Below are 22,498 nucleotides of genomic sequence, written 5' to 3'. Positions count from 1 at the left end.
ACATCAGAAGTCTGTGATAAGATTTTGTGGCTTTGTGGATGAGTTTGAGCATCCTCAGGGTGCCCAGCAGGACACGGGTGGGACAAGGAGTGGATGAGAAGGGTCTGGGTGTGACACCACAGCCACAGCACCTCCCTGGGCAGCCCCTCACTCTTCACTGCTGCACAGAAAACAACTTGTGGGTTGAATAACTAGAAAAAGCTCCACGTGCCCTCCCTTTTTACCCCTCATACACCTGCACAGTGTGGCTGCTCCATCCCTGGGAGTGTCCAAGGCCAGGTTGGACAGAGCAGCCTGGGAGAGGAGAAGGTGTCTCTGCCCATGGCAGGGGGTGGGATGAGATGGGATTTAAGGTTCCTTCAACTCAAACCATCATAAATCCTGTGAGGAGTGGCTGAGGGAGCTGGGGAAGGGTCCAGAGCCTCAGGAGAGGCTGAGGGAGCTGGGGAAGGGTCTAAACCCCGGGAGAGGCTGAGGGAGCTGGGGAAGGGTCTGGAGCACCAGGAGAGGCTGAGGGAGCTGGGGAAGGGGCTCACCCTGGAGAAAAGGAGGCTCAGGATGAATTTCTGGCTCTGCACAACTCCCTGACAGGAGGGGACAGCCGAGGGGGGGTCGGCCTCTGCTCCCAAGGGACATGACAAGGGAAAACGACCCCAGGCTGAGCGAAGGGAAACTCAGGTTGGGATTTCCCCACGGAAAGGGCGGTCGGGCTTTAGAAGGGGCTGCCCAGGGCGGTGCTGGAGCCCCCATCCCGGGGATGCGGCACACAGCGCTCCGCGCTGGGGACCGGCCGCACTGCGGGACCCGCCTGTCCCTGACAGGGCTCTGTCCCTGTCCCTGTCCCTGACCCGGCTCTGTCCCTGACAGGGCTCTGTCCCAGTCCCTGTCCCTGTCCCTGTCCCTGTCCCGGCTCTATCCCTGACAGGGCTCCGCCCCTGACACGGCTCTGTCCCTGACCCGGCTCTGTCCCTGACCTGGCTCTATCCCTGTCCCTGACAGGGCTCTGTCCCTGACACGGCTCTGTCCCTGACCTGGCTCTGTCCCTGTCCCTGACAGGGCTCTGTCCCTGACCCGGCTCTGTCCCTGACCTGGCTCTATCCCTGTCCCTGACAGGGCTCTGTCTCTCTCCTTGTCCCTGACACGGCTCTGTCCTTGACCCGGCTCTGTCCCTGTCCCTGGCAGGGCTCTGTCCCTGACCCGGCTCTGTCCCTGACCCGGCTCTGTCCCTGTCCCTGACTCGGCTCTATCCCCCTCAGGCGTTCCCGCCCTGCCGCGCCCCACGTGACCCGGCGGCGGCGCCACGTGAGCGGCGCACGTGACCCGGCGCCATGGCCGCCAGCCGCTACCGCCGCTTCCTGCGGCTCTGTGAGGAGTGGCCGGTGGAGGACAGCAAGCGGCAGCGGGACCTGGGCGCGGTGCTGCGGCAGAGGGTGGCACAGGCCTTCCGTGAGGGCGAGAACACCCCGGTGAGGGCCGGGAGGGCACCCCTGCGGCGGTGGCCTGGGAGGGCGCGGGGAGCGGCCCGGCGGTGGCTGTGAGGGGGCTCTGAGGGGATTCTGAAGTGGTTGTGAGGGGGCTCTGAGGGGATTCTGAGGTGGCTGTGAGGGGGCTCTGAGGGGATTCTGAGGTGGCTGTGAGGGGGCTCTGAGGGGATTCTGAGGTGGCTGTGAGGGGGCTCCGAGGGGATTCTGAGGTGGCTTTGAATGGGCTCTGAGGTGGCTCAGGAGGCTCTGCGCGGGTTCTGGGGTGGCTCAGGAGGCTCTGAGGTGGCTCTGGGGGTGCTCTGAGGGGGCTCTGAGGTCGGTTTGAGTGGCTCAGGGGTCTCTGGGATGGCTTTGAGGTGGCTCAGTGGGCTCTGGGGCGCTCAGGTGGCTCTGAGGGGGCTCTGAGGTGGCTCAGGGGTGGCTCTCAGGGGGCTCTGGGGTGGCTCAGGGGGGCTCTGAGTGGGCTCTCAGGGGTCGGGGGCAGAGCACAGGGTTTGGAGCTCACACACAGTTCTGCCTCGGGGCTCCCTGGGGATTCATGGAATGTTAGGACATCCTGAAGCTGGGAGGGAACGGGATCCCCAGGGGTGATGGAGTCCTGCTGCCCCTGGCTCCTCCCGAGGAGTGTGAGCGCTCAGCAGCCTTTGGAACACACATCCTGGGAAGCTTTTGGAATACCAGCCAGGGGCTTGTGTCTGGGACAAATGATTGGTACCCAGGACACTGGGGTTTGTACCCAGGATAAATGATTTGTGCTTAGGACAGCTGTTTTATCCTGGTTTATACCCAGTTCTTGCACCCTTTACACCATGTGTTTTGGAGAACCCCATTCCTGTGGTTGTGGGGTTGGGGTATGGAGCTTTGGGAAATTGGTCAGCTGTGCTGGAATCCAGGTAATTCCTGTGATCTCCTTCCCTTGAGGGTGAGATTCTGGGATGCTGCAGCACTGCCTGACACTGATGGAACGCAGCAGTTGTACAATTGAATTCCGCCTCCAGCTGTAATTCTGTTGGAGTTTAGGCTTTTCTGCTGAAATAAATTAGGGAATCTGATGCCTGACTTGGTTGCAGACCTTCCCAGGCATGGAGGTGTTGCTGCAGAATGCAAATGTGCCCTTTCTTAGCATAAGAACATTGTTCCAGAGATGTGTTTTCGACCTCAAGGGGCCATTATAGCCTCCTAATCCTGTACTGGTGACCAGAATAGTCTGCAGCAGGCATTTTGGGAAAGGTTTTATTGCTTTTCCATATGCTCAGGACAGCTAAATGTGTTGCACCAGTTGGCTCTAAGATCCCGAAGCTGCCACTGATCCTGGAGATCTGAATTGATGCTTGCAGCAGTGGTGGCAGTTTCTGTGTAGAGAGGCTGAATGTGCTGGCAGGAGGCAGGAGGAGCTTCTGAGAGGGGAATCAGAGCCACAAGACCTCTTTAGCCATCTAAGGAGAGCTTTTCCTTACTCTTCCTGCTTCATCGTGACACCTTTCTGTTGATGTTATTTTTACTCTTGACCTGTCTTAACCGTTCATGGAGTAGCAACATTCAGTTCTGAGCTGAGCTCACTGTACCACAAAAATAACCCAGGAAAAACATTGTAGACTGGAAAAGCAGCTGAGCAGGGTCTGTGCCAGGCAGAGACACCTGGCACAGGTTGGGGATGAGCCGGATCTTCCAACTGAGATAGAAATCCAGTTACCCTTCAAGTTGTTCCCTGTCATTTGTGCTGATTTCTCTCATCAATTACAGTCTATTTTTAGCCCCCTACAGGCAGTTTCTAAGGTCCAGCCTGGCACCTTGTCCTGTGTGATCCTCTACAATGAGGCGGGTGAGAGAAGTGGCCTCACAGCAGGAAGGGGCACACATTTCACAGCACCAGCCCATAATGTTCTCTGTGGCCGTGTATTCACTGTCAGATCTCGCTGGTGCAGAGTTTCAGATCTATCCTGGAAATCCCAAGTGTTGTTATTCCTGCAGGTCAAACTGGTGGGAGATGAAGGGGGAAAAACCTGGAGCAGGACAGCAGATGGACATTATCCAGCAGCGCACTGGGAGTTCTGAGCTGCTCCTTCATGGCCATTGGCCCTTGCAACAAAGAGGGTTTTTGCTGTGGAGGTGTAAAACCAGACTTGTGTGCCACTTGTGTCCCCTGCAGATCTCTGACCCCGAGGCCTGTGACCAAATGTACGAGAGCTTAGTCAAGATCCACACCAACTTCTACAAAAACAAGGTGAGAGCTGTGGCACTGGCCACTGCCCCTCTCTTTGGGGGGAGCCACCACCTGCTGCAGGATTCCTGGGAGTGGCAGCATTCCTGGGAATGCCTGAGCAGCAGCTGAGGGGTGGATGCAGCAGTGCCTGTGGTCACCCAGAGCAGCTCCACACCTGGTTCTTGGTGTGGAGGAACAGAATCCCAGCTGGAAGCACACTCAGGCTGTGCCAGCTGGTGACACTTGTACGTTTTCCATGCACTACAAGTGACTTCTTTGTTTCTCTCACTCCTTTTCCTGTTCTGCTGGGAAGTACCCACGCCTGAAAGACACCACCTTCACCGGGGTCACAGTGGAGGATTGCAGGACGATCCTGGCCACAGGTACTGCTTGGTCTGAGAAGGCAGGGCAGGGGGAAAGGGACTTTCTGGTCTTTGGGGTGCTCCCTTGTATCTCTCCTGACTCCTGGGGCTGGAGGGCACCGAGGGGCTGCCTGCAGTTCTGTGAAAGTGTTGGATGAGGAGTAAGTTCAGGAATAATTCAGCTGAGGAGTAACTCAGTATATTGGGGTGAAGATTCAGTTGATTCTGCAGTGTCAGGAACAACAGAGGATTTGCAAAAGCTCTGTTGGGTCACACAACAGGATCTGTGTGGAAGGAACACGTTTGCTACGTCACCCCAACACTGGGCTCAGCTGTTCTTTCACCATCTTCCAATTCCCTTCATATTCCTTCTGTGTCAGACCTTGGGAAGGAGCCGGGTGCCCCACCCAGAAATGTCTAAGCACATCCTTTATGAAGGGCAGAGCTGGGAGCCAGAGCAGTTTTGTTCTGCTCCAGTTCCCAACTTTGATTGCAGTGCGTGGAAACTGGGTATCAGTTGTTGGTGATAAGAGACTCTCTGCACTGATTGGAAGGGAAACCAACCTCGCCTCGGGCCTGGAATGAAAATTCATTAAGATGAAAAGTCAGGAAAGGAAATTAGATGGAAGGCAGAGCTGTTTTAAGAGGGTTTCACTCCTCTGCTTTCCTGCTAATCTTCCTCTGTCCCCATCTCTGTCTCCCTTCTCCTTTTGCAGACATTCTGAAACAGATGGAAGACATGAAAAAAGGGACGTGGAAAAGACTGCGGGAAAAGTTCTCTGCCAAGAAACCCGAGGAGGACTCAAAGTGAGGGCCCAGCTCTCAGCTTCTCCACTGTACATATCCCTGAAGCTCTGCATGTTGCCATGATGAATAAAACCACTTATTCCTCTTAGCAACAGCATTTTTGTTCAGCCCTCCACTGTACATTCTTCATCTTTAGTGCCTCCTTTTTTTTTTCTGCTGAGAATCTGGGGCAGAGCTTAACACATGCATGCTGGAGCAATGTAGGGAAGGGAACTTTGTGGTGTCAAACCTGGCCTTTTGTATCTCAAAAAAATGGAACAAGCAGGAGCTGCCCCGAGGGAGGAGGTGCAGCTTTAAATGTTCTTGTGAAGAGAACAGAGAGGATGCGAAAACCTGTCTGTGCTTGTGTTTGTGTGTTAGCCCAGGGACCAGGGCAGTGCAGGGAGGAAGAACTTTAATCATCACATTTATTTTCCTTTGGACGAGACGGAGAGGACAGAGGGTGACTTTGCCATGGTGACAGTGGAGCACTGCACGAGTTTAATTGAGATTTTAATCAGCTGCTGCAGAGCTGCTGCTGCTGGAGGAGCCAGCCCTGTGCAGATCCCCCCAGCCTGAGGAGAGGGATGTGTGGGTTAGTGCAGAGCTGAGGGTGAAGGCAGGATTGAATTACAAGCTCCTAGCTGGGGCCATAAACACATTTCAAGTGCTCTGCATCTTCACTGTTATGGGCTTTTTAACTCCTTTTTAGAGCTTTACTGCTTTCATCAGTGTCTGTTCTTGGGCTTGGAGCTGGGGCTGGCTTGGGAAGGATGAGTGTCTGGAGCAGAGCTGTGCCAGGGCTCCACAGCACCAACAGCTGCTCCTTTTTATGGGTTTCAGCAGTCATTTCCTGGCAGGCAGTGAAAGAACTTGAAGCTGCAGCAGGCTCTGGTCCAGAGCTGCAGGAACCAAAGCTGGTGCTGCTGGTGGCTCTTCATGGCAGTGTTTGGCATGGGATGTGCAACACCTGGAGCTGGGAGCAGTGGGCTGGGGAGCACCTTGGGTGCCAGCCCTGCTTTGGGTTCTGCTCCTGGGCGTGTTCTGCGCTTCTGTTCCACAGCCCCATCACACACCAGAGGGCACAGGAAGGGCGCTTTCTTTATCACTTTGAAGTTTTTATTATAACATGATTCTGTATTTAATTTAGTTAAGGCAATTTACACTTCAGTTCTTAAGTAACAAGGGTAACAACTAAAAAAAAAAAAAGAAAAAAAAAAGTAAAACATGACACCAGAGATGAAACTAAAACACAGCACACCCCTTCACAGTGAACTCCTGTAAACCTGCAGGCTCCTACTACTGCTGCCCAAAGATCCTTGGTCCACAGAAGGCAAAAGACTTTTAGTTCCCACTAGGACAAGCTCAGCTCCTCATCTGGTGAGTTAATTAAATTAAATCCACCTCCTTGAGTTCAGCTGCTCTTTACTGCACCACGGGATGAAGAGAATTCTGTAAATGGAGAGGGGTCAGAGTGGAGCAGGCACAGCAGAGAACGAGGGCTGCTTGGCAAATATCCACAGGGACAAGTGGCACTCGGAATAAGTTAAATAGTGTGGCCCTACAGCTACTTACCCCACGGCTGAGGGGCTGCAGCACATGGAGATAAAGATACAACCCTCCACAGTTGCAAAATAAAGAGTTGCTGCAATGAGGAGTGAAAGTCCTGTATGGTTTATCTTGCTACGAGGATGTTAGAAAACCTGGGCCCAGGGGTGGGGAGGACTTGGGCCAATTCCTGCTCCTGGAATTGCTTACAAGTGCTCTAAGGGAGGGGCTGCCCGGGAAGGCCTTTCCATGTGGTCCATTGTCCCCAGACAGTGACAATCCATGCCTGGAGCCCAGGGAGGAGCAGGCTCCTCAGCTGGCACAGGTGCAGTCCCTCGGTGGCTGGAGCTGTGTCTCAGTGGTTCATGGTGTTCTGGACATCCACAAACCCCATCCTCTGCCTGCGCTTCCGCTGCTCCGTCATCTGCAATTCCAACAAGGACACTCTGAGGCAATTCCAGGCCCTCCTGCTCTTGGATGTGCTTCCCAAGTGTCTGACTGTGCTGCTTTGAGCCTCTGCCAGCAAACTCTGAGCTGATGAGGCACTACCCAAGCCCACGTGTCCCAGGTGTCCCCAGTTGCACCAAAAAAGAGCTGCAGGAGCCCTGTGCTTGTATTGTGCTGCCTTGGGCAGTCCCTGCCCTCAGTGGCTATTTTGGGAAGGACATAGGGTTCCTACAGGGGATTTCCCACTTCCCATACCTGTTCCTTCAGCTCGTTCAGCTGGGAGGTGAGGTGGGACACGAGCTTCATGGTGGTGTTGAGTTTATCCTGCAGGTTGCGGATCTCGTTCTGCTCCCCTTCCCCTTCATTGCTGACCAGAGACATGGCTCGCATCCGGGGGAACCAGTCCAGGTTCTTGTTCTGGGAATGTGAGCACGGACAAGGGGAGTTGGGATGAGGGGTCAGAGAGGAGGAGGGAAGATAGGGTTTAACAGGCAGCCTCCTTGTTCTTAGGGATTAAAAAATTATCTTAGCCAAAATCTGCAGTTCTTCCATGCATGGTCCATTTCTAGGTTGGTCCATGGGCTCAGGTACAGAAGCTTTTCTTTCCTTGCTTTCCTTTCCCTCCCTTGCCTCAAAACCCCACTGAAGCCCTATTCCCTGCTTACTTCAACCCTTCAACTCACAGGACAAACCCTCAAACAGACCATGTGGAAAAAAACAAAGGACGAACTCAGGCACTGCACCATTAGCCATTATTTTCCAAAAGGACTTCCCAGAGTTGTTTTTCCTTGGCCAGCCCCTTGTTCCTGATCTCCCTGGGGCAGGCAGGTTGGGATAGCCAAGGAGCTGCCCTGAGGACAGCTGTACCTTGATCATCTGTGCCACGTAGCTCTCGGGGCCGGTGTAGTCAGTCTTGTTCTTCACCCGCACCAGCACGATGAAGTACAGGTAGTTCCACATGTTGTGCTCGTATTTGATGTGCTCCTCGAAGGACACGGTCTTGTTGTCAAACTTGTCCCTTTCCAGCCCTGGGAAAGGCAGGGAAGGGTGGAGGAGGACAGGGAGAGGAGAGGAGAGGAGAGGAGAGGAGAGGAGAGGAGAGGAGAGGAGAGGAGAGGAGAGGAGAGGAGAGGAGAGGAGAGGAGAGGAGAGGAGAGGAGAGGAGAGGAGAGGAGAGGGGAGGGGAGGGGAGGGGAGGGGAGGGGAGGGGAGGGGAGGGGAGGGGAGGGGAGGGGAGGGGAGGGGAGGGGAGGGGAGGGGAGGGGAGGGGAGGGGAGGGGAGGGGAGGGGAGGGGAGGGGAGGGGAGGGGAGGGGAGGGGAGGGGAGGGGAGGGGAGGGGAGGGGAGGGGAGGGGAGGGGAGGGGAGGGGAGGGGAGGGGAGGGGAGGGGAGGGGAGGGGAGGGGAGGGGAGGGGAGGGGAGGGGAGGGGAGGGGAGGGGAGGGGAGGGGAGGGGAGGGGAGGGGAGGGGAGGGGAGGGGAGGGGAGGGGAGGGGAGGGGAGGGGAGGGGAGGGGAGGGGAGGGGAGGAGGTGAGCGAGCAGCAAACACATGGAAGGAAACTCAGCCCAGTGCTTCCCCTCCCAATTGGTGACATTCAAGTGCTTTTAGAAATTAGTTGGCATTTAGCATGTAAACATCCAAACCAGGGGGCAACAACCCAGCTGGGGGTTCAGGGGACTTCTGTTTAAAATCACAATCAGAGAATCATGGAATGGGTTGGGTTGGAAGGGATCTTCCACGCCCTGCCCAGGCTGCTCCAAGTCCAGCCTGGCCTTGGGCACTCCAAGGGATCCAGGGACAGCCACAGCTTCTCTGGGCACCCTGTGCCAGGGCCTCACCAGCCTCACAGGGAACAATTTCTTCCCATGTCCTGTCTCTGCCTCTGCCCAGTAAAATAAACCCAGATCTTTAAAGGGAAAAGCAGAGAGATTTTCTGGGAGTTTATTATTTTTTTAATGCCTACTGCTGACTGAAAGGATTTCAGAGCATTTTCTCTATTATATTTCTCCAGTGATATGCTGCTTTTTTCCTCACTGGTCAAGGGAAGGTCTCAGCAGTGAGATGCACAGCGACAAGAACCCCACAATGTGGTTTTAGTTTAACATCTCATTAGCAGGGTGAGGAACAACACAGAGAGTTTCCCTCCAGCTGTGTCCTTGTTTAAACCCCTCCCAGTGCAGTGACCCCTCGCTGAACAGATTCAGGTTTTGCAGTAATAAATAAAAACCAGAATCCAGCTGAAATTCTTTTCCTTCACCCAGCTTGGGACGGGAGGAAGAGCTCTGGGGCAATTCCTGTATTCCCAGTGCTCACCACAAATAAAACAGGTGGTCTTCAGGATCTCTTCCTTCTTCTGTTTCTCGCTCCTCAGATCAGCAAAGGTATCAATAATGACCCCGAAGATGAGGTTGAGGACGATGATAATGACAATGAAGAAGAAAAGGAGGTCGTAGACAACTCGAGCAGGGAACAGGGACTCCTGTAAGGGACGAGAGGGAGAATTGGGTGTCTGGCACTGCTCTGCTCCAGCCACCCCCGCCCTGTGACACAGCTGTGGCTGAGACACCAGGGGAGAGGAGAACGTGAGGGATGGAGCTGCATGTGTCGCAGCTCCCAGGAAGAGGGGCCAGCAGTGACTGCAGCAGGGTTTAGCAGAAGGAAGAGGTGCCAGGTGCTGTCCCCACTCACATCCTTGGAGGGTTTCCTCAGGATGTCCCCCACGCCGCCGCCGTTGCGCAGGCCGTGGTTGAGGACGGTGACAATGCACATGAGCAGAGTGTCACAGGCACGTTCCCACTGCTCCGGGTCAGCTTCTGGGGAGGAGAGCAGAGCAAGGGCTCAGAGCACAGGCAGAGCACCAGACCCTGGCAGTGGGAAGGTTCCAGCTGCAGTGACACAGGAGCAGCTGCCTGTTGTGGTGTACCAGCCAGCAACATCCCAGCAGCTCCTCCAGCAGCCAAATGCTGCTCCCGCCCCCTTTCTGATTAAATGAATCCACCCCAACATTTTTTATGCCAGGGTCAGTGCAAAATTCTCAGGCCTCTTGCCCAGTACGTCCTAGGAAGCATATTTAGTCTCTGCCTTGGAATAGCTGGGATTTTCCTCAGCTGGCTGGCAAATCCATGCTGCCACCCAGAGCTGGCATTTCCACGGGACTCTCTTACCTTCCAAGGCAGTGGGTGCAGCAGAGCAGCTGATTTTGTCACTGCTGCACGACTCCATGAAGGTCTCCACGTTCCTTTGCATCCCCAAGGGATCATCTGCAAGGAAGAGACCCCAGCCCTGTGAGAGCAGCACCTTTCCCCAGCAAACCACTGCCATGGACTCCCAGGAGGATACCAACCTTCTTGGGAAAAAGTTGCCTCATACTCTCCTACTTTTTCTAGGCCCTGAAACTTTTTCTCAGAGTTGAGACCCCACAGTGCTGACCCTTTATTTGTAGCTCTGCGCCCCCTTCTCTGCCACCACTAACCCCAAACCCTGCTGTGTGCTATCCTCTCTGTGACCCCAAAACCAGTGCTCCCAGTGGAAAAGCCCACCCTGAGATGCGTGTGGAGGGTCCCACAGTGCCCCATGACCCCGAGCACTGCCCAACCTTTGGCTTTGCTGTCCGGCAGCCGGTCCACCTCGAGGATGAAGTCATCCTTCAGGAAGAGGAAGCCCACGATGGAGAAGAGGTAGACGAGGATGAGGGCCAGCAGGGCTGTCAGCAGGATGGAGCGCCCGTTCCGCGTCACGCTTTTGATGACATTAAACAAGGTCTCCTCACGGTAGATCAAGTCAAACAGCTGAAAAGACCCAGGAGCAGAGAAATGCTGCAGGGTGCTTCTCTTGATAATGCCTGGCCTATCTATATCGCCTTTTATCCTGAGATCTTGGATCGCTCAGCAGACCATGGCTAACTTTTCTCACAAAGCCTTTAAGTTTCCCAGCTCACTGAAGGGAAGCAGAGAAGAATGGAGTGACTTATGCACAGCAGGAGAGCCAAGAATAGGCCACATGTACCCTGGCTCTGCCCTCGCCAGCTCACGTTGCCTCCCAGCTGACCCAGATAAAGCACACAGCAGATTAGAAGGAGAGATACAGACCAGGGCCAGGAGAGAGTCAGCGATAGATACTGTCAGGAGGCAGAAGGCTGAGCCCGTGCAAAGATTAGAGCACAGGGAATTGTTCAGTCTGCTATCAATCAGCCCCTGGAAGGTGTCACGGGAACCATCCAGCTCCTAAAGCAGCAGCCAGGCTGCCTGTGCCCCCAACCACCTGAATTTATCCTACCAGGATGCTGTAGAAGAGCTCATGCACGAAGAGCCCCAGGACGCTGGTCACGATGTAGCCGACGTGGTACAGGAATTCCACATCCATGATCATGGCCTTGTAGCCACGGATGAAGGTGCCTCGGTTGCCCACGAAGCTCACCACGAACACTATCTTGTTGGTCAGCTGGGGACAGCCAGAAACGGGAGGGAGTGGGGTTTGCTGCGCTCTGGGAATGAGGGACAGCTTCCTGATCCCCCCAGCATGTGGAAAACTCACATTGAGAGCTCCCAGGATGTTGAGGGTGAGCCCGATGCCCAGGTAGTAGATGGAGCGCAGGATCAGGGCCACCAGCAGAGGCCTCACCCCATAGCGCTTGGTGAACAGGGCCATGATGGAGAAGCAGATCAGGATCCAGAAGAGCAGTGAGATCAGTGGGGAATCCAGCACTCCTGGGAAGGGGAAGACATGGATGTTAAAGGCAGGGCACTGCTGCTGCCAAATGAGCTCTTTATCAGAAATGATAATGTGGCACTGTGAAGATTTGTGTTGGTTCTGGTGGTTTTTACTGATACATTTTCTAACATCATTTATCCGAGAGCTCAGAACCACTGGAGGTGATGGAGGCTTTGCCTGACAACAGGAATGTATCCATCCCATCACTACTTCCCGCATTGTACAAACAGGGGAAGGGCAGCCCAGGAGAAAAGTTTTCCTGAGAAGGAAGGGGTGGGAGGGCTGGAAACTGAAATCCTTATTAATCCTTTATCGAGCAGAAAGGACCTGGGGTTGTAGGAGCCCAAAGGAGCCCGAGGATGAGGGCAGTGCCAGTTATCCTGCATGTGAAGATCCCTTTCCCTTCCACCCTGAGAAGCAGCAGGTGCTGGGGCACTTACCCATGGAAGTGGCTTCCACATAGGGGTAGAAGAAAGCAATGATGATGTTGATGAAGACAGCCAGGTTGAAGGAAATGCTTCCCCAGAGCGTCATTCTGCGGGAGAACCAGTACATCAGCGGCATGCCTGGGGGGAGAGGAGGCAACACACAAACCTCAGCCAGCCTCGTGCCAACCAGGTCCTCCTGGAGCCCCTGTGCCCACCTGAACCCCCTGTGTTGTCCCAGACCCCCTGTGCCCTCTTGGAGCTCCTGTGCCATCCCAGACCCCCTGTTCCATCCCAGACCCTCTGTGTCCTCCTGGAGCTCCTGTGTCATCCCAGACCCTCTGTGTCATCCCTGCATCCTTCCTGACCCCCTATGATCTCCTGAACCCCCTGCGTCCTCTCTGACCCTCTGTGTCCCTCTGGACCCCATGTGTGACCTCTCAGACCCCCGTGGGTTCTGCAGCTGCTGGCCCCAGACCAAACCCAGCCTCCCAGCTCCCTCAAACCCTACATGAAGTGTTTTGAAAACATTCCTGCTCATCTGCTGGAAGAGGACTGCACTTTCCAAGTGGGTGTGCTCACATTCCTTGGTTTCCCAGCACTCTGGAAACCCACTCTGACACCCTGGAATCAGGTTGGATCTGCCCTCCCTCACAGCTCCTACACTACTCCTCATATGCATCCCAGTATCCACAGTGTGACTGACCACAGTGTAAATCCCATCAATTCCTGGGATTTACAGCCAGGATTTCCACCCTGTAAGCCCCTGAGCAGATCTGCAGCAGGCAGAGAAACAGGTTTTATTTCCCATGCGCAGCTACGAGAGAGACCCTGGCTTAGGGAAAGGACTTTCCAGGGAAAACACCTCAGCTGGAATCCCAGGGAACGTGAGCAAGGTGCACCTCAGAGAAACTGCCCTGACAGCACAGAGGAATCCCAGGGCTGGGATTTCAGCCCTCGCTCCCTGCACTGTGCTGGGCGTGTGGTGCTCTGCAGAGCAGGGGCAGCTCAGCCATGCCATTCCCAGGTGTGCAGCCCTTTCCCAGCAGGAAGGTCCCCCAGTTTCCCACCGGGGCAGCCCAGGGCAGGCTCTGCCTTGCTCTTACTGCGCAGTTTCTTCTGCCACTCCATCTCGTTGTGCAGGAAGGAGGACTGGTCGAAGAAGTCGCTGACTTTGCTGCCCTGCTCGTCCTGCTCCGTGGTGGTGAAGAGCCGGTACTTGGTCTCCTTGGTGAGGAACTCACAGATCCCAGGCACAGGGAAGATGATCTGCTCCATGCTCCGGTCCAGCCGCACGATCTGCGGGAAGCAGAGCTTTCAGATCCTGCCCTGCTGGGCTTTTTTCCTCCTTCCCAGTTCCAGCTGTGCCTTTCCCTCCTCTCTCTCACTCCACAGCATCCAAATATTGTCAGCCACTCGTTTAAAAGCTTCCAAACTGCCCAGAGCAGAGGCAGCCCTGGCAGGGGTAAGTGGGAGTGTGGGAAGGGGGGATCCATGCCAAGGATGAGGCTGCTGGATCAGCTGCATCCCACTGCTGCTGGGAGAGAAGAGAATAGTCCAGGGGGCTACTCATCCCTCAGTCCCTGGAGCTAATGCTCCTGCCAGCATGGGGATGGGAAGAGGGGACAGCTCCTGGTGCAAAATAATCAGACATGAGGCACCTGGATGGAGCCAGGTGGGATTCATGGGCCATGGGCTGTTGGAAAGCCAACAACCAAGAGGTCTTGCCTCGATTTGGGATGTGTGTTTCTCATAATAAGCCAGTGGATCCTCCTCTTCCTCCTGCACCGGAGCTGTGGATTTCAGCATCTGTGACAGCTGCTTGTTGTTGAGGCTGAGCTGGATGGGGAGAGGGAAAGGGAGAGGATGAGGATCCGACTGTTCTCACAACGAGCCTCAACATCTCCCACAGCTGATGAGGTTTTCAGGGAAAAGGAAATGAATTAAAGCTTCCATAAGGGGTGCGAGTGCTCCCCGCAGTGACAGACAATCGATTCCCTGCAATAATTACATCCAAGTGCTGCTAATCCACAAATTACAAACCAGTGCTCACAAAACCCCAGGGGAAATCACATTCCTGCTGAATCTTGTGGGGCTCTGAGGTACCTGGGCAAGGAACAGCAGCTAAAGGACTTGGCCCTTCCTTTCTGAAGGGAAGGGGGGAAGTGGGTAAGGACAGGACCCCCCCCCCCCCCCCCTCCAGGGCCACCAGCCTGTGTCACCCCGCATGGGGCACACACACCTCTGGGCTTCTACCTCTGGCTAGAAGGGCATTTAGGTGTCTCTCCCTCTTTAATCCCCTGGGGAGCACCAAAATCCATCAAATCCTGAATAGCAAAGCCCAGGTGGGCTCTGCAAGGGCTCGGATCAGGGCAGTTTGGGGGGGCTGTGCCTCCATCCCCAAGGCCTCTCCATACCATGGATGAGATTCCCTCCTCCTCCTCCTCCTGGATTCGCTTCACTGGCTTCAGGAGCTGCTGCAGAGACTTGTTGTGTCGGGAGAGCTGGCAGGGGGACAGGGATGGTGACAGTGAGCACAGGCAGCCACCAGCAGACACGGGAGGGAGACGGGACACAGGGGGTGCAGGATGGCCAGCAAGCCATGGCTGCTCCCCACAGCCAAAGGCACATTTGCTCCTCAGGGAGGCCAATCTGGCTGGAGGAAATGTGCATAAATATGGAGGAAAAGGCGCATAAATATGGAGGAAAAAAGTGCACAGCCTGGCAGGATGCTTTTACAGCTTCCTACCTGCAGTGCCAGGATATAAATGTTGTGTCCAACTTCCCGGGGGGAAACCTCGGCGTTCTCACACTCCTCCTCCTGCAGATAGGCCTTCTTTATCACATCCACCTGCAAGGCAGCACAGGGCACCCAGCTGTTTCCTCCTCCAGCCAGGATTTGGGCAGGAGGAGCAGCAGTGGGGCAGGGGAGGCAGTTCTTGGGTGCAAAGCAGAAACTGCAGCACGACCCGAGGCAGAGGATGTGGGCTGGGGGGCTCAGTGGGACATTCCCAGTTCCCTCACCAGTTCCTGGGGACGGAGGCTGATGAGGATCCTCTCGGCGTTCTCACTGTCGTGCCTGCTCTCCATGAGGGCCAGGAGGAGCTTGGAGGCATTGTCCTGGTGAAGAGAAGCCCTTGGTGAGGGGAGCTGTGCCCTGACACTGCCCAGGGCTTTGGGGTGGGCAGAATTATCCTGTGCCCCTGCCAATTCTCTGGTGCCAGAGACACCTGAGTGTGATGGAGATGCTCCAGCCCTGCCCCACCAAGCCCATGTGCTTCCCCCACCTGAGGGTGTGACACAGGCAGGGTCCCCTCTGCAGTGATCAGCACACCCCAGAGCACCCCCGTGACCCTGCCGGTGAGTCCTTGCAGTGACACACGCAGTGACACACGCAGTGACACACGCACACGTCCCCACCACCCCAGCCCAGGGCTCTGTGCACCTTCAGCTGCAGGACCAGGTCCATCCGGTACTTGCAGAGGGGGCTGATGTCGTTTAGGATCAGGGCTGTGATGATGTCGATCCCGTTGGACTCGTGGGTCACGATGCAGCTCTGGGGGATGGGGCACTGTGTTATCCCACAGATCCTGCCAGTCCTCCCAGCTCCACCCTCCAGCACAGCCCTGGTCTGAAACACTGCCCTGCCTCCAGCCCTAGGGCCCCAAATCTCCCCTGTCCCTGCAAAGGGCCACAAAAAGTTCACACCACTGAATTATTTACCCCCGTCTGCATCACCACATTTTACCTCTGCTGCCCACGTTCTGCTCCTGTTCACGCTCTGAACCCAAAACCTGTCCCTGCTTCCCCCACATCGACCCCAAACCCTCCCCTGGTCTGTGATGAGGTTTGGGGAATGAGCCCCAGACCTGGTTCTCGTGGCAGGGTCCCTGGCAGTACTCAGTCAGGGTCTCCAGGGTCTGGGTGATGAGAGCCACGTTGTACTCGTTGATGTAGAGACCGAGCAGCCCCAGCCCGCCCGTGGTGCTGCCACACATGATGTCCAGGAACTGCAGTGTCTCACACACCAGGTTGTAGTTGGTTTTGTTGTTCTGGCACCGCAGGAAGTTCTGTGGAGCAGAGCCCAGGAATGGGGTCCTGATCCCTCTCTCCCCACACCCCTCCAGCTGCAGTCTAAGGGACATTTGGGCTGGGTAATATTGGATATGTGGCTGTAACCTACAGACCTCAGTCCCACAGCCAGTCCTGCCATGACCTTCTCCCACAGCCCCAAGTTATCCACAAGGGACTGTGCACTGCACACGGGGAAACTGAGGCACAGAGCTGCTGGCGCCACAGCATTTTAGGGCTAAACTGGGGCAGATCCCAACCTTCCCCCGTCCCAACCTTCCCACAGCTGACCCCCAGACCCAGCACCGACCTGCAGGTCACGGTTGTGGTTCTCACAGAGCAGCTGCAGGAAGCGCAGGATGGGCTCCATGATCAGCACCGTCACCCCCATCTCGTTGTTCTGGCCCTGCTCCCCGGGGTCGTGGCCCTTCCGGAACCCAACGGCCATCGGGTACCTCGTGGGGGTGCCGGGCAGCAGGAAGGGGTCCCCTCGTCCTGGAGGGAATTGTCCCCTCGTCAGCTCGGGCTGTCACCCAGCCTGTGCTGGCCCTGCCGAGGGGACAAGGGGACACGGCCCCGTACCTTTGGTGCCAGGGTCTGGCTCGTCCTTGTCCTCGCGGGGTTTGTTCCCGATGTCACTCATGTTCACTGACACCGTGGACTTGGTCTCCTGCTGTGCCTTCTTCATCCGGTCGTGCAGAACCTTGAAGAACTTCTCGGACTTCTTGTCGCTCGTCATGAGGTTGTAAAAGGATTTCTGGTGAAAGGATGTTCGTTCAGGTCCCCACCACGGGGTCCAAAACGTCCCCTCCCTATCCCTCCGAGCAGCAGCTTCAGCACCCCAGACCTTGTCCAGGATAACCTGGCTTTTGCATACACTATTTTCCAGTTTCCCTGTGATAAAGAGTTTGGGAGAACCCTGGAGTTCCCCACAAGAGCTGCAGCCCTGAGCCATGTTAGGAATTCCCGGCAGAGGGCATCAGCAGAACTCCAAAAACAACCTGGAACCATCTGCCCCTCCTGCAGCCTCCATCCCTTCATCCAGCCACGGGGCTGGGAAGCTCAAATCATCACATTTCAGCACAAAAAGAGGCATTTTGGCCAAACCCACTGCCCGGGGCTGAGCGCTGGACCCTCACACTGCCCACATCAACCCCTGGCTGCCCAAACCCCCTCAGCACCTGGATCTCGGTGTTGCCACCGTCCAGCAGGCGGATGGCCAGCAGGATGCTCTCCTGGAAGATCTTCTCGTTCTTGGTGTTCATGATGAGGTCAGCCACCAACCTGGTGGCCCCTTCGCGGTCCAGCCGGCACTGGACAGCTGCGATGGCTGACCAGTCCTGGTCCTGGCCTGCGTGAGGACATGAGGGGTGTGACGCTGTGGTAGCACAGCTCCACCACTCCTGGGGCATCTCAGTGCCATCCCTTCACCTCCCCGAATGCTCTGCTCCCGTGGAGCAGAGGGGGACACGGCAACCAGCCACAGACCTGTCAGACCACATCACTGCTTGGGAAGTGGGAATTTGAGGGGAAGGGCCAGGAGAGGGGCACTCACCTCCCCCAGCAGCATCCCCCATCTCCCCCTTGGAGCTGGACCTCTTGTTCTGCAGGTAATTGTTCATGAGCATTTTCCGCAGCAGGTTGCCCTGCCAAGGCAAACAAACGTCACCGGTGTCCCCATGCCAAGGCCGGGGCCAGGGCAGAACCGGCTGAGCACCCCTGGGTGCCCAGGGTGGGTTCTGCCAACCTGGGAGCGGGGCCCACATGGACACGGATCACGGCGCTCACCCTCTCTCCATACTTGTTCCTCTTCACCAGCATCTGCTGCAGCGTCCTCAGCACCTTGATGCAGAGCTTCTCCTCCGTCTCCATGAGGTCCTTGGTGTGCTGCACCAGCCTGGCACAGCGAAGCCATTGTCACACAGCCGGGAGGGAGCCCTGAGGGAACCACCCCACCGCCCCTGCAGGCTGCGGGCACACAGGGATGCACAGCCCACCCAGGACGAGGATCCCAAACCCTTCCCAGCCTCACTTGGACAGGAACCCCCCGCTCTCGCAACGCTGGAACGCCTCCGTCCCCTCCATGAAGAGCAGCTCTGGCCGGTGCAGGACATCCACCAGCACAGACAGCTCAGCCTCCACCAGCGGCTTCAGGCGATCCTCCAGGGCGTTGATGATGTCCTGCAAGCCACAGCACCCCCCTTCAGGGCCAGGGGACACACGGCAGAGGGACCCTGACACGCCAGTGCCCTCCTGCCACCTGAGCCCCGCCATGCCCTGCCCTGCACCTGCAGCTTCTCGATGATGTTCTTGTAGTCCCACTGGTTGGGGGTGGTGGACACACGGGGGAAGGTGCGTGTGGCTGCCTTGTAGCTCGAGGTGTTCCTCTGCACCGTGCTGGTGGAGCTGCTGTTGAGCAGGGAGCTCACGTGGGCATCCAGGTCCATGGGCAGAGCGATGGAGCGGCTCTTGGCTGTGGGACATGAGGGTGGGGTTGGCACAGCCACCACCCAGCTGGGTCCCACCACCCTGTCTTGGCACTCCTTCACCAGCGTTCGCCTCATTCGCAGCAGAGATTTTGGGGTAAATGCACGAGTAAACTCCTGCAGGCCAGTGTGGGCTGGGGTGTTCCCACACATCCCAGCACCCACAGCTCCACACAGGGTGGAAACAAGTCCCAGTCCTGGTTTTTGGTTGGGGAAGCCCAGTGTTGGGAGGCTGCAAGCACCCTGCCTGGAATTCCAAAGGGAAATCCCCACCCAGAGCCCAGCCACCAGCAATCCTTTCCACGGTGACTCAGTGCTAACAGCCTGAGTCAGGCAGCTGCACACCGAGGGCAAAGTCCTGGCCAGGGAAAACCACAGTCAGTGTTGGCTTTGTGTCCGGGCAGGGACACACCAGGGAGCTCCCAGGCTCTGGTTATCCCCACATTACTGTGGGCATGCTGAGCTGAAGCTCACAAAGAAGCACATCCCGGAGCTAAATGTCCCCATCCCCAGCTGGCAGCCCCTCACCGTGGTGTCCTGCCACCCCAGGGTGGCTCTGTCCCCTGGGCACGGCAGTGGCTCCTTACCGACCATGGCCAGCGTGCGGATGCAGGACTCCACCGAGCTCTTGTGCTGCTGCTGCAGCCACGGACACTCCAGCAGCCTCATGGTGGACTGGAGAAGCTGCACCACGATGGTCTGGTGGGTCTGCAGGAGACAGGAGTGTCAGCACATACATCCAAACTGTGTTTTGGGGGGCTGGCTGAGCCTCTGTCCTCCTCCTGCCACCCTGCCCAGCCCTTGTCACCTGCAGTGAGGTGCTGTTCTCTGAGAAGGGCGAGCTGAAGAAAGCATTGATGGTGTCCAGCACCACCGTCAGCACGTACTTCTCCAGTGTGGCATCTGGCAGGCGTTTCTCCCGCTTCTTGCACATCTGTGAGGGCAGGGAGGATGCTGATGGTACTGGGGCAAGCTCAGAGGCTGCTGGGACCACACTGAGCTGTGGGATGTGGCCGGTGACACAGCTCCTGTGGCCATGCCAGAGAGCCCTGAGCACTCCCCAGGCCCAAGTGTGGCAGCTATGTGAGGTCCCACGTGTATCCATGCCCTGCAGAAGGCTTCAAGGGAGCCTTGGTGACACCACCCTGTCCCCATCCAAGCCACCAGTGTGTCCCTCCCACCCAACCCTCGCCACGCACCTGGGCCATGTCCAGGGTGAAGTTCTCGAAGAGGGTCCAGATGTGGTTGCTGGTGTAGATCTCCTTCATCTCCACCTCCGTGTCCACGTAGCAGTGGTTGACAAAGTTCACATAGGCCATCTTCACCTGCCAGGGAGGGGGGAAGGGGCAGGGACAAGATCAGGGGACAATCCCTGCAGAGCCCCAGTGCCCTCCTGGCTGCCACCCTGTACCTCTGTGATGCAGTCCTCGTGTGTCACCACGCGCACCACATCCTCCAGGGGCAGCAGGGACGTGCACTTGATCTCAGTGTAGACGTTCTTGCCCTCGGCACAGGCAGCCAGCAGGTCCACCAGGGAGATATGGTACATCAGGGGGCTGTTCTCCTCCACCCCTTCCCTGGCTGCTGTCATCATCTCCAGCAGGGTGGCCAGCGAAGCCTTGTCGTTGTAGAAAACCACCACGTCGTCCCCGGCGTTGGTGAGCTGCAGGGAAGGGTCAGTGCTCAGTGGTCACCACTCTGAAAAAGGAAGGTCAGAAACCTCCAGGGCCAACGGTGTCCCCTCTGCAGTGGGGGATGAGCAGCAATGGTCAGGAAGGGGGACAGGGATTTGTGTTTACAGGGGAAACCAGGCATTTGCAGCGCAATCAAAAATTGTGGGACTCCCAAACTGGCTCTTGGACCTTGCATTGAGCCCCTGGAGATGGCAGAAGGCCACTCAAGATAACCACCAGCACTGGGGCTGGCTGGTCCCAGTGAGGATCCAGCATGGCTGGAAGGCTCTCCTCAAGGAAGAAACCAACGGAGCGGGTTCCAAGAGCCTTGTCCTGCTTCCACCCCACTCCTGCCCCACAGGAGAGGTCCTCACCTCAGTCATGATCATGTCCTGGCACTTCTTGACGTACTTGCCCTCGGCCTTGATGATGGTGTGCAGGAAGTCGAGGTACTGGACGTGGCGGCCGTGGGTGGCCACGCAGTGGATGAAGTGCTGCGGCACCGTCTCGTTGATCTCCGAGCACAGCTGGTAGTTGTTGAGGAAGATGTGCTGCATGGTCTCTGCCTCCAGCAGCTGGGGACGAGGGGCAGAGTGAGGTCAGGGGGCTGCAGGACCTGTCCCCAACTCCTGCCCTGCCTGGTGTCTCTTCTTGGCTTTTCCATCCCATGCTCTCAGCCCCAGGAGCGGTGCCAAATTCCCTCCCTGTGCTGCTGCCCCTCCGTGTCCTCTCCTCACCCCCGGGGTCAGGAACAGGTTGAGGTGTTTGTGCAGCAGGGCCTGGTTCTCCTGGTTGCCAGCACAAAACTTTTGCAGGAACTGGTGGGTGAACTTGAGGATCTCCATCATCTTGGCATCCCCCTGAGGAGGGAACAGAGGAGAAATGCACGGAGCTGAGAGGGATGGGAGTGGCAGGAGGACACTTGGGGGGTCCCCATGTGCCTACTTTGCCCTGGCTGCTCAGGATCAGTTGGTTTCTGTCCACTCACCTTCTCATAGGGGATCTGCAGCAGGTCCAGCATCACTTTGTGGGCGTCCATGTTCTTCAGCAGGCGCTGCTGCTTCTTGCGCACCTGCTCCCCAACCCCGCACATTTTGTTGAGCCGCTCCAGGATCTGGGGACAGAGGGACCACGGGTGGGCAGGGGCTGAGCCGGAGCTGCTCAGGATGATCATCACCACTGGGGCTGGTTTGCATTCCAGATGTTCCTTCCAGGTGTTCCCTGCTTCACTCACAAATCTTGGCATCCCTCAGGGATCATCCTTGTGGCACAGAGCCCTCGTAGCTGACACCCACCCAGTCCCCTCCAGTCCTCCCAGTGTAAGGATGTGACAGCTTTTCTCTGTGCTGAGCTGGCAGGGGCAAGCCAGGCTTGGACTCATTTCGACTGAAGCACAGGAGAATTTGGCAATCCCACCAGGATTTCGCCCCTTTCCTTCCTGTGCTCTGGGGTTTGGTCTCACTCACCCCCTTCACTATCTGGTAGTTCTCGCTGCTCTTCTCTCCGGGAGCAATGACCTCCTCGTCAGCACCGTGCTGCAGGGGACAAAAGAGCACTGGGGTCACACCGTGCCCCTCCAGCCACACCCACAGGACCCTCCTGGAGCCTCCTCATCCAGAGGCAACAGGTGTTGGATTTTAAAGTGAGCAGCCCTCTGCCTCCCATTCCTTTCCCACCCTGGATCCCAGCATCTTGCTCATGGCTCTCACCTCCTTCTTCTCCTTCTTGTTCCCCTCCCCTGTGCTGTCCCCTTTGGTGCTGCCCTTCTTGTCCACCCAGAGCTCCGATTTCTCCACCATCGTGCGGAGTTTGTCCAGCTCTGACTTGATCACCTTGTAGTTCTCCACATCCTGGGCTGAGATCAGGAGCTGGACCTGCAGTGACATTCCCAGGGGTTTCCAGTTTGGGGCACAAATCCCACTCTCAGATCTCCCTCCCAAGAAAAGGTCCAGGATCCACCCCACGTCCCCCACCCAGAGCCAGGTGTGAGGTGCTCCAGGTCCCCTCAGTGTCACCTGTTTGAAGGTGTGCAGGACCTCCTGCCTCTGGCTGAAGTGCTTGAAGAGGAGCTGCAGGGAGCCAGAGATGAGCGGGGGGTAGTCGTGCATGGTCAGGTGGATCAGCACCCGCAGGAACATCCTCCCTCCCTCGTCATCCACCTCCAGCATGCTGCTCGACTTCCTGGGGTGGGATGGAGGCACTGGGTGTTACCAGGGGCTCAGGGCCTGATGGGAACAGCTTTAGACCCTTCAGAGCCTCATCCTCCTCATCACCTGCAGCTCCCAGCCTGGGCGGGATGGGC

The 22,498-nt window shown here is 56.8% G+C and overlaps 2 protein-coding genes across 2 annotated transcripts in view; one reads left to right on the top strand and one right to left on the bottom strand.

Moving 5' to 3' along the window:
- Positions 1 to 1,328: 1,328 nt before the first annotated feature.
- Positions 1,329 to 4,933, top strand: LOC134054170 (ubiquinol-cytochrome c reductase complex assembly factor 2). Its single transcript, XM_062509682.1, has 4 exons — positions 1,329 to 1,466; positions 3,634 to 3,708; positions 4,001 to 4,070; positions 4,766 to 4,933. Exons 1-4 carry the CDS (start codon positions 1,329 to 1,331, stop codon positions 4,858 to 4,860), a joined length of 378 nt encoding a protein of 125 aa, XP_062365666.1. The 3' UTR covers positions 4,861 to 4,933.
- Positions 4,934 to 5,981: 1,048 nt separating this feature from the next.
- The window catches only part of ITPR3 (inositol 1,4,5-trisphosphate receptor type 3), a 36,946-nt gene continuing 20,429 nt past the window's right edge, over positions 5,982 to 22,498 (bottom strand). The window contains exons 25-58 of the mRNA XM_062509679.1: positions 22,212 to 22,377; positions 21,906 to 22,070; positions 21,663 to 21,731; positions 21,185 to 21,310; positions 20,934 to 21,056; positions 20,571 to 20,771; positions 19,935 to 20,186; positions 19,723 to 19,848; positions 19,332 to 19,457; positions 19,111 to 19,231; positions 18,326 to 18,510; positions 18,070 to 18,218; positions 17,826 to 17,934; positions 17,593 to 17,683; positions 17,219 to 17,388; positions 16,620 to 16,794; positions 16,348 to 16,532; positions 15,836 to 16,036; positions 15,412 to 15,522; positions 14,991 to 15,086; positions 14,716 to 14,817; positions 14,384 to 14,470; positions 13,695 to 13,805; positions 13,073 to 13,265; positions 11,982 to 12,107; positions 11,365 to 11,537; positions 11,107 to 11,271; positions 10,427 to 10,619; positions 9,996 to 10,091; positions 9,520 to 9,644; positions 9,145 to 9,310; positions 7,698 to 7,858; positions 7,086 to 7,247; positions 5,982 to 6,807 (exon numbers count right to left, since the gene is read on the bottom strand). Of these exons, the coding sequence (XP_062365663.1) occupies positions 6,739 to 6,807; positions 7,086 to 7,247; positions 7,698 to 7,858; positions 9,145 to 9,310; positions 9,520 to 9,644; positions 9,996 to 10,091; positions 10,427 to 10,619; positions 11,107 to 11,271; positions 11,365 to 11,537; positions 11,982 to 12,107; positions 13,073 to 13,265; positions 13,695 to 13,805; positions 14,384 to 14,470; positions 14,716 to 14,817; positions 14,991 to 15,086; positions 15,412 to 15,522; positions 15,836 to 16,036; positions 16,348 to 16,532; positions 16,620 to 16,794; positions 17,219 to 17,388; positions 17,593 to 17,683; positions 17,826 to 17,934; positions 18,070 to 18,218; positions 18,326 to 18,510; positions 19,111 to 19,231; positions 19,332 to 19,457; positions 19,723 to 19,848; positions 19,935 to 20,186; positions 20,571 to 20,771; positions 20,934 to 21,056; positions 21,185 to 21,310; positions 21,663 to 21,731; positions 21,906 to 22,070; positions 22,212 to 22,377 (4,876 nt within the window). The 3' untranslated portion in view covers positions 5,982 to 6,738. The remainder of the gene's footprint in view (positions 6,808 to 7,085; positions 7,248 to 7,697; positions 7,859 to 9,144; positions 9,311 to 9,519; positions 9,645 to 9,995; positions 10,092 to 10,426; positions 10,620 to 11,106; positions 11,272 to 11,364; positions 11,538 to 11,981; positions 12,108 to 13,072; positions 13,266 to 13,694; positions 13,806 to 14,383; positions 14,471 to 14,715; positions 14,818 to 14,990; positions 15,087 to 15,411; positions 15,523 to 15,835; positions 16,037 to 16,347; positions 16,533 to 16,619; positions 16,795 to 17,218; positions 17,389 to 17,592; positions 17,684 to 17,825; positions 17,935 to 18,069; positions 18,219 to 18,325; positions 18,511 to 19,110; positions 19,232 to 19,331; positions 19,458 to 19,722; positions 19,849 to 19,934; positions 20,187 to 20,570; positions 20,772 to 20,933; positions 21,057 to 21,184; positions 21,311 to 21,662; positions 21,732 to 21,905; positions 22,071 to 22,211; positions 22,378 to 22,498) is intronic.

Source organism: Cinclus cinclus, chromosome 27, assembly GCF_963662255.1.
Source record: "Cinclus cinclus chromosome 27, bCinCin1.1, whole genome shotgun sequence".
Classification (NCBI taxonomy): Eukaryota; Metazoa; Chordata; class Aves; order Passeriformes; family Cinclidae; genus Cinclus; species Cinclus cinclus.
The sequence above is the reverse complement of the archived record's forward strand: the minus strand, read 5'-3'. Positions and strand labels throughout refer to the sequence as shown.